At 44.8% G+C, this 13252-nt stretch overlaps 1 protein-coding gene across 2 annotated transcripts in view; it reads right to left on the bottom strand.

The window, feature by feature from the left end:
- The window catches only part of IFT140 (intraflagellar transport 140), a 167701-nt gene that overhangs the window by 120737 nt on the left and 33712 nt on the right, over positions 1 to 13252 (bottom strand). For both annotated transcript variants that reach the window (XM_019539922.1, XM_019539923.1), the window contains exons 6-9: positions 7886 to 8061; positions 3020 to 3111; positions 1760 to 1866; positions 1255 to 1403 (exon numbers count right to left, since the gene is read on the bottom strand). In XM_019539922.1, coding sequence (XP_019395467.1) covers positions 1255 to 1403; positions 1760 to 1866; positions 3020 to 3111; positions 7886 to 8061 — 524 coding nt within the window. The remainder of the gene's footprint in view (positions 1 to 1254; positions 1404 to 1759; positions 1867 to 3019; positions 3112 to 7885; positions 8062 to 13252) is intronic.

Below are 13252 nucleotides of genomic sequence, written 5' to 3'. Positions count from 1 at the left end.
TAACAAAAAAGTAGAAATATACACCAAGTTTAAAATAAATGACTTAAATCAGCATTTCCTGCTTACTGATTTCCTTGCCAGAAAGCCAGATCAGGATGCTGGATTTAAAGAATTTTCTCATAATTGAGACACAAAAAGGACAGGCTGGTTGGGTCTGAGAACAATGATGACTGTTAGGTCTCACTAGCAGACAAGTTTCCTCTTTACTAGGTGGTGCAAGTCTAAATGCAGTGTTACGTTACTGGCCATACCAACCCTGCCAAATGCAGGAGGAGAATAGCCATTAAGAGGGAGTTCATCCGATTACTTCAAGTTTGCAAAATATTTCATTCAAGAACCTACCTGCACTGTGAAATTTACCAAAACAGCTAATCCAGGAGAGTTATTCCAGTGGTAGCACCTATGTGGGCACTCTTAGTCCACCGTGGATTAAATTAAGCCTGAAGAGGGTACTCTTAAATACAAGGACTTAACAAAACTATTTAAAAATATACATCCAGGTTTATCCCCCAATAATTGTTTTAGAATTAAGACAGCATTCCAGCATGAAAAATTACAAACATTTTCAGACATTTTCCTCCTAATACCAAGTGTCTTTTTTGAAGAAAAGGGATGGTTTTCTGGTCAAATGGCAGAACTGAGCATCCAGATTCTCAGATTTTACTCAAAGCTTCATCAAGGATTTATTGTTTAATATTTGAAACGTCATTCACCCTTTGTGCTACTTATAAGTCTTTATCATTGGCTTAGTATACACCTACTTCACTAGGCAGTGGCAGTTATTTTTTGTTTTTACAATACTGAAAGACCCTCAGATGGAAAGTACTATAGAAACAAAAAGCTTTATATTTCATAAGTCAGCGGGCACATCTACACATTCATTAATGCACTGTAATTATTGTGCATTAAGTTTAGTACCTGTAATTACAGGTACCACCGCAATGAGCTGTAATCAGCACTACTGCACATTAGCCACAGTGCATGCTTTTGTGGTGACACTAATGCATAATAGAATTAGTCTACTGTATATTAACATGGGTTTTGCCCGCCATGCTAATGCGCAGTAGAATTAGTCCACTGTGCTCAAAGCATCTAGTGTAGACATGCCCAGTATGTCTGTGACTCTTCTCTTTCTAATTTTAATATTTAGAACTAGAGGACAGAGGCAAATATAGCTTTGGAAGAATGTACCTAATTCCTTCTTCTGACTGCTAAGAATTTCAAAGATGACAGGAAGCTCTTTTTTTGTCTTACCTTTATCTGACTAATATTCCCCTCAAGCTCTGTAGGGGTTTGAAGCCTCCATCTGTCCTTGCCCTCCAATGCCCATGGGCTCTGACTGGACACTGATGCTTTTCTCCATATAGCTATTCTGCCTTTGTTGGTACCAGCTGCTAGGAGACCTGTCATTAACAAAGTTGTTATGCATTTTAAATTGGGTTCAGAAAACAAACATATACAATTGCAGGAGGTAAGCAGTGGTCAAATGTTGGTTGTGTTTATAATCCAACCATCTGATTCACACTCATTAACATACTCACAGCACTAAGACAGGCACTATGCATCTTTTCAGCAAGTAGTTCAATCAATGCTTCTCCGTCTTGACTAAAAACCAACCCTCCAGCCCTGAACCTCTCATAAGGAAAGCAGGTAAAAAGTATGACATGGCTTTACATGGGTAAAGGTCTCTGTTATAATGCAAAATTTAACTACAATTTAGCTTTAGGAGCTAAAGATCAGTTCCAATGGGACAGCTCACCTTTAGCACTGCAGTAAGAAACACAGTTTACACATTCTCCTGCCTCAAAGCCAAGCTTCATATCTGGAGAAAGCACATAGTTCTCACTTCGCTCCAAATCCCAGAACCTAATTACACAGAAAAGAAAAAGGCTTTTAACAATTCTTTCCCTTCTAAATGTCTCATGGAAGAGAGTCAATGGGATACAGTGACGGGCAACAGTTGTTTATTGCAAGAACATTCAGATCTTTACAGTGAAACAATGAGAAGCTGCCTATGGAATATGCAACCCTTTCCATCTTTTAACATTTTACTCTTTGGAGTATGTTGTGACATCCTGTAAGAAAAAACATTTAGAAACAAACTTTACTTGCCATCACATGATTCACCATATTTTAAATGGTCCTTTAGATTGTAGTAGAATTGTCTAGAACAAAACACTAATGCCGTACGTAATGGTCTCCATCATTAAGCAAATGATGCTTAGTCATTACCAGCACTCTCTTAGTGTTAACCAGGAGACTGATTGATCTTATCAGTAGTTATTGTTCTGGAAAAGTGCAGCCGAAAATGCTTACCATACACTGATTTTGCATTCATTTCAGTGAAGAGGTAATACAGAAGTAAAGGGAGCCACTCAAAAAGTTAAAAGTTCAAATGGAGGGCATATTTCTAAGTGTAAATTGATTAAACAACCCTACAGAACATACCAAAATTACAGTAAAGCAAAGCATCACACTTGGGGGTGGGGGCCAGGGAATGAGGTGTGTAAGCTTTGCAGTATTCCAGTTGTCTTAGCCTTCTAGAGAGAATTCCTGACAAGAGAGCAGAAGAGTCCTTTCTTCCCCTGTTGACACTATAGCTGCTAAAAAAAAAATCAGCTAACAAGAATAGAAAGGACAAGGAAGTAGTTCTCCTTTTCCTGCACAAAGTCAGAGGAGTCTACTTTTCTTGGGAAGAAGTAAACAAAGGCATTGAAAAGCTTGCATTTGGAATGGAAATAAGTCAAATGGTACCAGATGCTAAAATGATACCAGATACTATGATAGAAAGGAAAATATACAGGATCCCTAAACATCTTCATAAGTTAGGAGTCAACTAATTTTTTTTCTCATCTTGAAGTTCTAATAATTAGATTCAAACAGAAAATAGTAATGTTGTATTTTACAATAATTTGAAAGCTAAGACACCATAAAGGAAATCAATTCTTTAGTCTCTGCTGAACTGGACTGCCAGCTCGCAATTCTCTTGGGCCTCAACAGTATTCAAAGCCTGTCTTACCTGAGGACCGTTTCCCCTATTGCTGTAACAAGAAGGCTGCGTTCGATTACTATTATATCTGCAGAATGACCCACCTTCCCACTCAACTTTACCTGTTAACAAAAGACAACAAGTGTCAGTGCTGGTTAAATCAGCTGTAAGGCAGAAACAAATAATTACTATACTGAACCAGGCCCACCTAGTTCATCTAATCTAGCATCATATCTCTGAAAATTAGCAAAAAGCATTGCATTAAGTAGATGTAAGATAATCTGTCCCCTTCATTAGATGTTTTCAGACAACCTAAAGAATGAGGTTTAACACCTATTCCAAAATACTTTAGGACTTTTTAAAAGTCAATGACTCAACCCACCGTAAAAAACTGTATTAATTTTAGGGGAATATTGCCAGAACTAGGGCAGTGAAGCAGGACATAAAAGCCAGAGCTATTTTCCAGACAACACACTTTTCCAGTGTATCAACAAGCTTGCAAGCTGGTACAGCAATAGGGTTACCATACATCCAGGTCTTCCCAGACATGTCCTCTTTTTAAGCCCTCTGGGTGGGTTTTTTAAAATCTTACCAATTGTCTGGGATTTTGCCATGCTTTGGGGGTGGGAGTAGGGGGAGGGTGATCTAAGGCAGCAGGGAGCACAGACATGCCTGTAGATGCGGAGGTGCACAGTAGACCCATGTGGTACTCCCTGCTGCCTCTGACTGCCCTCCCCCTGCTCTCTCACCCAGAGTAAAACAAAATCCCAGACATTTGGTTAGGACAAGAGGGTGGGGGCTGGGGCTGGGACGGGACGGGGGGGCGGGGGTTGCCTGCCCCTCCAGCAGGTGAAAGGGAGGGGAACCTTCAAGGGCAGCAGGGAACTCTGTGGCTGGACCGGAAGCATAGGGACCAGTGCCTGTGCTCACAGGGGCTGAGTGGTGAAGAGGCACTGTGGGTGGTGGGGAAGAAGAAGGCAGGGACAGTGGCCAGAAGCCTCCTGTCCTCTTCCCTCCAGCCCACGCCAAGGCCAAACACAATCCACTGCCACCTGCATGAATCAGAGCCATCGTGCTCCGGCCCGGTCTGGATGGTTGCAGCAGGGGCCCCTCCGGCAGGGCTGGCGGGTCAAGAGTGAGGGGCACTGGGGTGGGGATGTGGACTGTGGGTTGGGAGTGCAGGGCACTAGCCGAGCCAGGGGGCTGCAGGTCAGGAGTGAGGGGTACCAGCAGGGATGGGGTGGTTGTGGGTTGAGAGTGAGGGGCACTGCAGTTTGAGAGTGAGGTTAACTTGAAGGGCTGGGATCAATGGGTTTGAAGTGAGGGGCAGCAGCAGAACTGGGGGCGGCTGTAGCGTGACAGTGAGGGGCAACACAGGGCACCGGCATATCCCCACTTCCCTCCTCCCCTGTACGTGACAGGTGTCCTCTTTTTTGGACTTGGAAATATGGTAACCCTAAATATATGTTAAACGCATTCTGCATATACAGTTATTTACAATCAAGAATCCCCAGATATCAAGTTCTGAGTTGTCCCCCACAAAGCATATTATATTTTTAAGTAGATTAATAGCACACTGGTGGACATGTCCAAAGGTCCTATTTGACTTTATATTCGACAATTGAACCATAATAATTCTCTGATAACTGCTGCAAACATAATGTTGTAATATAGAAAACAAACTGTATTAATAAAATATACTAGATGGCCTGCAAAGGGGAAATATAGGTTTGTGCCCTTGTGCTAGTTCTTTTTTGTGATTTATTTTAGAAATTTCAAGACTACCGAGCCTCCCTTCCACTGTTTTTCTCAGACAACTGAAATGAGAGTTTTTTTAGTCTTGAATTCAAGCTTGGGTGGTTTAATATTTAACAAAGATGGATTTCCTCCCAACCTCTTAAAACTGATAAGACACTAAAAAATAGAATTAAAAATAATTTTACTAAAAACACCTTTGCCTTTCAATTCACTGAGTTTCATATTCTTGGATTTATTCATGTTAATCCTCCCAGCTCATTTACAAACATTAGAACATAAGACTATAATAGGCCTCCTGCAGACTCTTAGGAGGAATGGTATGGACTAAACTTTATAGTTTATAATGGAAAAATCAAGCAGAAGAGAGTTTGAAAGCACGAAGTTTTCAGGCCTTTTATATACATAATTATTATTGTTTCTGTTAGTACCTTCAATGGATATGATATACAAACTGTAAAGGGTGTACAGTCCCCACCTGATCTCCTTTAAAGGGCTTTCTCTTAGGATAAGCCTACCCAAAATCTACCTCAATGGGATCATGAGCTGGCTGGGTTCTATTGTAATAGCTAATCACATAGAAAGATAGAGGATGGGGTACATGTGACCAAAGAGCTCAAGCAGTTGCAAAAGTGTGATAACATGGGCCTATATTTTATGCTACCTGGACTATGCCATCTTCACTATTGAAGGCTTTAGAGACACGGAGATTTTACCCTGAGTCCAGCTACTACTGTACCTGCACGGGTTCTACCCCTTGAAATAGTCTGGCAAAGGTGCTATTTGAATTGATGTAGCTTACCCCAATTTGAAGAAGGAAAAATTCACCATTAAAAATAGCAGCCTATATTTTAAAGCAAGGTAAGTGCCAGTGTCTGCCTGTCTACCCTGAAGGATGAAGAGCTGTTATAGTTGTACAGCTACACCAATAAATGGGATTGAAGCAAAATACTTGTGAAGACAAAGCCATAAAAGTAGCAAAAAGTGCACAAAAGCCATTCTGGTTTCTAAAAAAAAGCAACTTTAAAATCCTTCGATTCTGCTTAGCCTATTCCCTGTTTCTTTCTCTTTCATATCCATGCCTCTTCCTCTTTTATTTATTGTTCAGAGGCTTATTAATGCTTAACGGATACATTCAAGGAAAAAATGGAGTAAGGGTAGAGGAAGAAAAAAGAGCAGCAAGCAAGCCAAGAGGGGCAAGGCATGAGAGTTTTGTTTTTATCATATATGGCATCCATGACTGCAGCTTCTGAGTCCTTTGCAAAACATAAAGGGGAAATTCAAGTACTTAAAGACCAGGGGAAAAAGATATCCTGATGCTTCTTTCCAAAAATCTCATTTTTGGAAACTAGCACTTAATCAACTGGGTATACCTGGGCAGAGAGATGAATCTTACAGCTTTGTTTAAGAAGCATCCACAGCTAGATACTTGCACAAGAAATAAAATTCATATATGGAATATGATCCAAATCCAAGGAAAGTTCAGGCATCTGCAGATAAGGAGGAGTGCAGGTTTTCAAGAACATCATTACTCAGAATGAAGTGATTTGAAACAGAGAATACCCAAAGACTGCACTAGATTCAAACACTTGTCTGAATAGAGTCAGTCAAATAAAGGTATCACACACAAAAATCCTTACCTCTCCCTCTAGACATGCACATGTTCAACACAGTTACAAAGCCACTTTATTTAACACGTAATAATTAAATGGAGAAGTTAGCAAACAGCCACTCTGCAGTAGGTCCCCACGCAGCTCTTTGGGCAGCTCAATTTGTTTTGACAGAAATGTACATTGTTGTTTTGTTTTGTCTTTTAATGTTTAGCTACTGTGGTTGTAAAGGCTACTTCCTGAAAGCAAAAACAGAACCAATGGTCTTCCTAAGTTTTCAAGGCAGTTCCTCCATTACTCTGAATGGGATGACAATTCTGGAAACTAATTATGAAAGTACAACTATCAACACTGTTAACTACTTCTTTGCAGGTCTTTTTAATAGAAGCACCCAGCTATGCTAGGCTCATGGATATATTTTAAAGCATCTCACTTTCTTTTCTTCCTTGGTTGGATGCTTGTCCAACTGCTATTAAAAATGAGTATAACAGGAGGGTTCAAAGTCATTATTCATCCCTTTGACATCACAGCAGTGAAACAAGGTTTTTAAAATATTTTTTAGCCATGCAGTGTCAAAGTATATGCACCCACATGTCATCTAGCAGAGGGGAGGGGATGGATAGGAGAAAAGAAATAGGTACAAATAGGTGAACAGGTTAAGGTGTAAACAAAAATAAAGAAAAAAATGGTAAGAATGAAGAAACCAGTCAGGAAAGAGAGAGACAGGAAAAAACACTTTTCTGAATTCATTCCTACAATTCTTGGCTCTGCCTTGCAAGTAACATGAACAGTAGAACCTGGATTCTTTGCAGGGTTTGGTGCTGAGCCTCCTGCCAAGATGAAGGTTTGCAAACCAGCCAGAGTATACAGAGATGTACCAAACAGATGTGTGAGATGACTGAGGGGATCCAGCTGATTGCTGTAGTTTTTATTTCAAAGTGTACAGCTTTCTGATCAGCTGTCTGGGACCACAGCTGTGCTCCTGCTGAGGAGAGAAGTGACACCCTTTGAAGTAAAAGCTGTAACAATCAGCTAAGCAGCTTGTTAATTCAGCAACCTGCTGTGCATGGGCAACTGGTGCCTCCCAAGTCTGGGGGGGCACTAGATCACTGACTGGGGGGTGCAGAATTGCCAAGCCCAAAATCACCAGCGGCAAAACCAGAAGTGCATTTGCACGTCCACCAGTACTTCCAGTTTCGCAGCTGGCGTTTCCAGGGGATGCACAGGCAATTTCAGGGGGTGCATTTGCACCCCCTATGTGTCGCCAATGCTGCTGTGAATTAAGCAGGTTGTGAACCATTCCTATAGGAAAAATCCAAGTTCTACTGTATTCCCCTAAAGTGTGTGTGGGAGGGGAGGGAGGTAGAGAAATGGAGGGGTGGGTCTGAGATGATGTGAGACGTAATACACATGTGACAAAACAGAAACATGACAACTGTAAAGGTTGAGTAATATATCTATAAAAATGAAATGTTACACTTCAGCAGGATGTGACCTTTACCCTGCAGCCAAGTTAGCCAACCTCACCAACCTTCATGACCTCCTCTGCTTCTCCATCCTGCTTGATTGTGTACAGGGACAGCAAGAGGTTCTCTGTTATTACTGCTAAAATATCCCTCTTCTCCATGAAAAGAAGCTTTTGGACTGGACTGTCTGTGGTCAATGCACGGCTTGTCTTTCCTTTCTCATTCACATAATGAACAGACCCTGCAAGATACACAAGTAGTTACATACCATTCTCCTCCATTATGCCTTACATACCAACAGTATCATGACAAAATAATGTTAATGGTCATACTTGAACCCAAAAGTAAAAGAAATACAATGTCAAGCATACAAAGAAAAAAAAAATAGTGCTTACTGTTGGTAAATGCTGCTCTTCTCTACTTATAACACTCCTGAAATGCTGAAAACCTAGCAACAACCATATTTCTGTTTTATTGAATACATGTCAGAATATAGTTTATGTAAGTGACTGCTGCAGAGCACTCAGGTGCCCTGCTCCTGAGAGCAGAAACAGCTCAGGAGAGACTCCTAGTGGCAAGAAGGGGAAAGCCCAGCTGCCAGTTACCAGGGCAGCCAGAGTCACAGGTGCTGGTTGCTAGGACAACCGCTGGGGAGCCAGCTGACAGGAAGGGGCAGGGCCTGGTCCATATAAGCCCAGGCCTGCGGCCAGGAGGGCAGTTCCCCTCTAGAGGCCAAGGGAGGAGAAGCTAGGGCAGTGCAGACAGAGGGGAGAACCCTGACTGCGTGAGCAGCCCCTGATTGCTGCTATGGGTTGGAGTATTTCCTGGTAGGGATTGAATGTTCTTTGGCTGGGCGGTTTAGTTTTTATGTTGTAGCCCAGGGGCTTTGTGTTTTTGTGTTCGCTGTTTTAACCGGAGGACCGGGTGAGGCTATTGGGGGTTAGAGAAGGCTTCATAGGCGCTCCACGGTAGTGTGGGGACCCTGGCACCAGAGAAGATGCAGCATTTGGGGTGCACTGACCCCAGCCCCAGAGCAAGGAGGCAGTGAGGAGCCCCAGAGCAAGGACGGCAGTGAGGAGCCTGGAGAGAGGGCCACAAGGAGCAAGAAGCCCCTGAGCAAGGGTGGCAGTGAGAAGCCCCTGAGGGAAGGCAAGGAGAGAGCCAAACCACAGCAGGGCCCAGGTCGAAACCACGTCAGTACCATCTGCGAGGCTTGGGCTGTGGTGTAGGGGAGGAAAGGGAGCTGCAGATAGCGCCCCCTGGCACTGGGGTGCGTAAAGTGGGCGGCCTCCCAATAATTACATCAATCAATCAATCAGTTAAGATCAAGGCATGGCAGGAGAGTAAGCAGGTGGTTGGCCCATAACAGGAGGGCAGAGTCACCAATAGAAAGGCTCCAGTAGCGATACTCCTGACAGAGTGATACATGCTAAATTATCCTTTTTGTAAGAATCCAAAACCAAAAACATTCCTTAAAAGGACATTTACTTTTAACACTCACATGCTTCTTGCATATATAGCAGAGTTAAGACTTCACAGAAGTTTCAAAACCCTGGGTGTTAATGAGTTGGAGTAAGTGGATAGTACTAGGTAAGACCTAGATATATTTTATACTAGGTGGATAAAAAGTTGCTGTTGACCACAGCTGTGTATTTGTGCTTTCTGGTATATGAATAGGAACAGAGGAACCTTAATTTCCACTAAATAAAGATTTTCTGTGAGAATTTCTTAAAAACTTTTAAAGAAACCATGTACATTAGAAATGAAAAATAAAAGGCAAATAATACAGTGCTTCCAAAGAAAATGACAAAAGCTGCAGCATGTGTTCTACCATAGTGAAATGTCAACATTATATTAAATGAGGCCATTACAACTTGGCTACTAGTATGTCACATGTAAAACACATAGGTTACCACCTCATGAAGAAAGCTGACATTAGTTAGTGAAGAGGTTTCAAACTGGCAGTGCTGAAATTAGTGTAGGAACAATAAATGAGGTCACTGAAATTCAACAAATCTGTTGCCATAAATAAATACAAGTCACTGCCCAAGAAGTGGTGTCATCAAATCATTAAGGCAGCATTTGAAAAAAAAATGGTGTGGCTCAAAACAGTTATGTAATAAAGTAAGGCTTTTTCCAAAGGTCCTGAAATAGAAAAAGGCTATTCCATGTGGTACATAAGCTACACTTAAATATATATTTTATTTAAAATATTGAATTCATTTATAAACGTATGTAAATAATTTCTCTCCTCCAAATTCTGGCCACACTAAAAAACTAAAGATCCATTATTTTTTCTTTATTTGTTCCATTTTTTGCTGAGGTAAAATGCACTGATATTCTTATTCTTTTCCTCATGCTTCTTGCACATATACCATATGATTCTTTGATGAAACCTTCCCTTTAGTTTCAGTGTAGTTCCACTATAATTCTTTTGACTTATTTACCACCTCCACTGCCGAATCCCAACAACAACGTTTACAATACTGTCATGGGGTAGGGTCCCTAGGAATGGCTGTGATGCCCCTAGGGCCCTATGACCTTGCTAGTTTTGCCCTATGGGCACCTTCTGTTCTCGCTTGCCATCTCTTGATGGTTAAGATAATAGATGATAGATAGGAAAGCTGCCCTCAAGGTGCTATGCGGTCACAGTCCTGGTGGACCCCACTAAACTGGGTGGGTTCTTAGACCCCTTGCTGGGTCCCACTCCAAGTAAGCGACCCCCAACTGCCGCGGAGCGCCCCCACTAACCCGCAGCAGCAGCCGGAGGTAAGCGGGGCCCCTGGTGTGAGGGAGTAACCCCAACCTAGCTGCAGGGAGGCGGCTAAGCCGGAGCTGAGGGGGATCTCACCCCGCCCCGGCCCCTAATTCGCCCAGCCCCGCAGGGAGCCACACAACCAGAGCTGTGCAAATAGGTGCGCTTGTCTTCCCAGCACGTGAGCTAGCACAGAATTTACACAGAAGGGTGCACGGGAGGGCCCGAGACCCTGTCTGTGCACTCCGCCCCCCCACAGGAAGCCAGTTCCAGTTGTAGCCAGCCCACCAGCGGCATGACACAGATGGGCACATGCTGCATCCCTCAGGTCCCCTCCGGGTCTGCGGCCCCCCCAGCACCTCAGAGGCTGCCACCCAGACGGAGCCCATGCTTCCAGGCTGCACATGGATGGTGGTCCTGGCTCTCGGCTGCAGGGGCTGCCTGTTGCTTTTTCAGACTCTGGGGCCTGGGAGCATGGCCACATCCCCTTGTGGGGTCTGCTCCCTACTGGGGTCCCTGAGGAGCTCCAGGCTGCAGTCCAGAGACTGTGTGCCATGAGGGACTGTGAGCAGGAGATTGACTCCTACTGCCAGGCCCTTCTCCCCCAGGAGGCAGACGGTAGACCATAGTCTCCCTCCAGGACAAGTGAGGACTCGGGGACCTCCCTTACTGTCCAGCCCAGGGGTTGGACCAAGGTGGTCAAGGGCCCCAAGGCCCGCTGCACCAAGGCCCCTGCCCTGCTGTAGCTTTGCAACAGGTACGAACCTCTTGCAGCCCCTGCAGAGCCTGCTGAGTTGCCAGCTGTCCCAGGCAACACAGGCACTACTGTAGCTACTCCCCCCGCTCTCCCCAAGACAAAACGTGAAGTGTTTGTCGTGGGAGACTCCATCCTGAAAGGGACTGAGGGGGTAATCTTCCGCCCCGACCCCTTAGCCCGGGAAGTCTGCTGCTTCCCAGGAGCCCACATCTGAGAAATTGCGGAGAAGATCCCTAAACTCATCTAGCCCACTGACCACTATCCCATGTTCCTTATCCATGTGGGCACCAATGACACAGCTCGGAGCGGTCCCAGCCAGGTCATGATGCGCTACAGGGATTTGGGGGCAGGGCTAAAGGGTCTGGAGGCACAGGTGCTGTTTTCTTCGATTCTCCCAGTCTCAGGCTATGGCCTGAGGAGGGAGAGGAGGATCCAGGTAGTTAACCGAAGACTGCAGCACTGGTGCCATCAGGAAGGCTTTGGCTTCCATGACCACAGTCCGCTTTTCAGTGAGAGAGGCAGCGAGCTGCTGGGAAGGTACAGTTTCCACCTGTCTCCACTGGGGAGGAGGCTCTTCTCAGCCAGACTGGCTGACCTGCTCCACCGGGCTTTAAACTAAGCCTGCCGAGGGACAGGAGGACTACCGCCACTGCTGGCCCGCTGAGCAACCCTTGCAAAACCAGCAGGCCAAGGTGCTTAAAGGACCCCACCCCACCCCAGCCCTGGAACAACTAGTAGGCAAAGCAAGGGCCCCCAAGGGGACACTTGCCTGCCTGTACACAAATGCCAGGAGCTTGTTGAATAAACAGGAGGAACTTGTCCTCCTGCTTAATGCAAATAATTACAATGTCATAGGGATAATAGAGACCTGGTGGGACTCCACCCATGACTGGACCACAGGTATAGATGGCTATACACTGTACAGGAGGTATCATGTAGATAAAAGGGGTGGGGGCGTAGCTCTCTATGTCAAGAAGAGCTACGCGTCACTTCTAGCTGACACTGGTGACCAGGGTGGACGGTTGGAGACCCTGGTTAAAATCTGTGGGGAACACAGCACAGGGGGCGTGATGGTGGGAGTCTACTACAGACCCTCAACCCAAAGTCAAGAGGTTGGCCAGTTCACCAGGGAATTGGCTGAGTCTGCATGCTCCAGGTCCCTGGTTGTCTTGGGAGACTTCAACTACCCAAACATCTCATGGGAAGAGCGCTCAGCTAAATCCAAGCGGTCGCAAAGGTTCTTCTCATGCATGGATGACTTCTATCTGACACAAGAGGTCTGCGGGCCAACGAGAGGTAAAGCACTGCTCGACCTGGTATTGGCAACCGGGGACGACCTAATTGGCAACCTAACAATCAATGGGAAGCTGGGTGACAGTGACCACAAGCTGATCACCTTCACCATCTGCCGTAAAGCTGGCAAGACAGTCAGCAATACAGAGGTCTTTGACTTCAGGAAAGCTGACTTTGACAAGCTCAGGAGACTTGTCAGTGAGGCCCTAAGGGACCATGACCCAAAGGAGAGGGGAGTTCAGGAAGAGTGGTTGCTCCTCAAGGGAGCGATCCCTGATGCACAAGCTAATGCCATTTCATCTCGGAGGAAAGGCAGCAAAAGGGCACAGCAACCCCCTTGGCTCTCCAGGGAACTAGCAGACCTCCTACGTCTTAAAAGAAAGACCTACAAAGGATGGAGGACTGGATCCACCACCAAGGAGGAGTACTCTACACTGGTTTGGACCTGCAGAGAGTGAACCAGGAAAGCCAAGGCTGCGATGGAACTCCAACTAGCTACAAATATCAAGGACAATAAAAAGTCCTTTTTTAGATATGTGGGGAGCCAAGCCTCTGGCACAGATCTGTGAGAACTCCTGGCACTCTGGTGTAGTGCCCAAAGACTGGAAGAAGGCCAATGTGGTGCCT

Source organism: Crocodylus porosus, unplaced genomic scaffold (genome assembly GCF_001723895.1).
Source record: "Crocodylus porosus isolate Cpor-Errol unplaced genomic scaffold, CroPor_comp1, whole genome shotgun sequence".
Taxonomy (NCBI): Eukaryota; Metazoa; Chordata; order Crocodylia; family Crocodylidae; genus Crocodylus; species Crocodylus porosus.
This window is presented reverse-complemented; position numbering and strand designations above follow the sequence as displayed.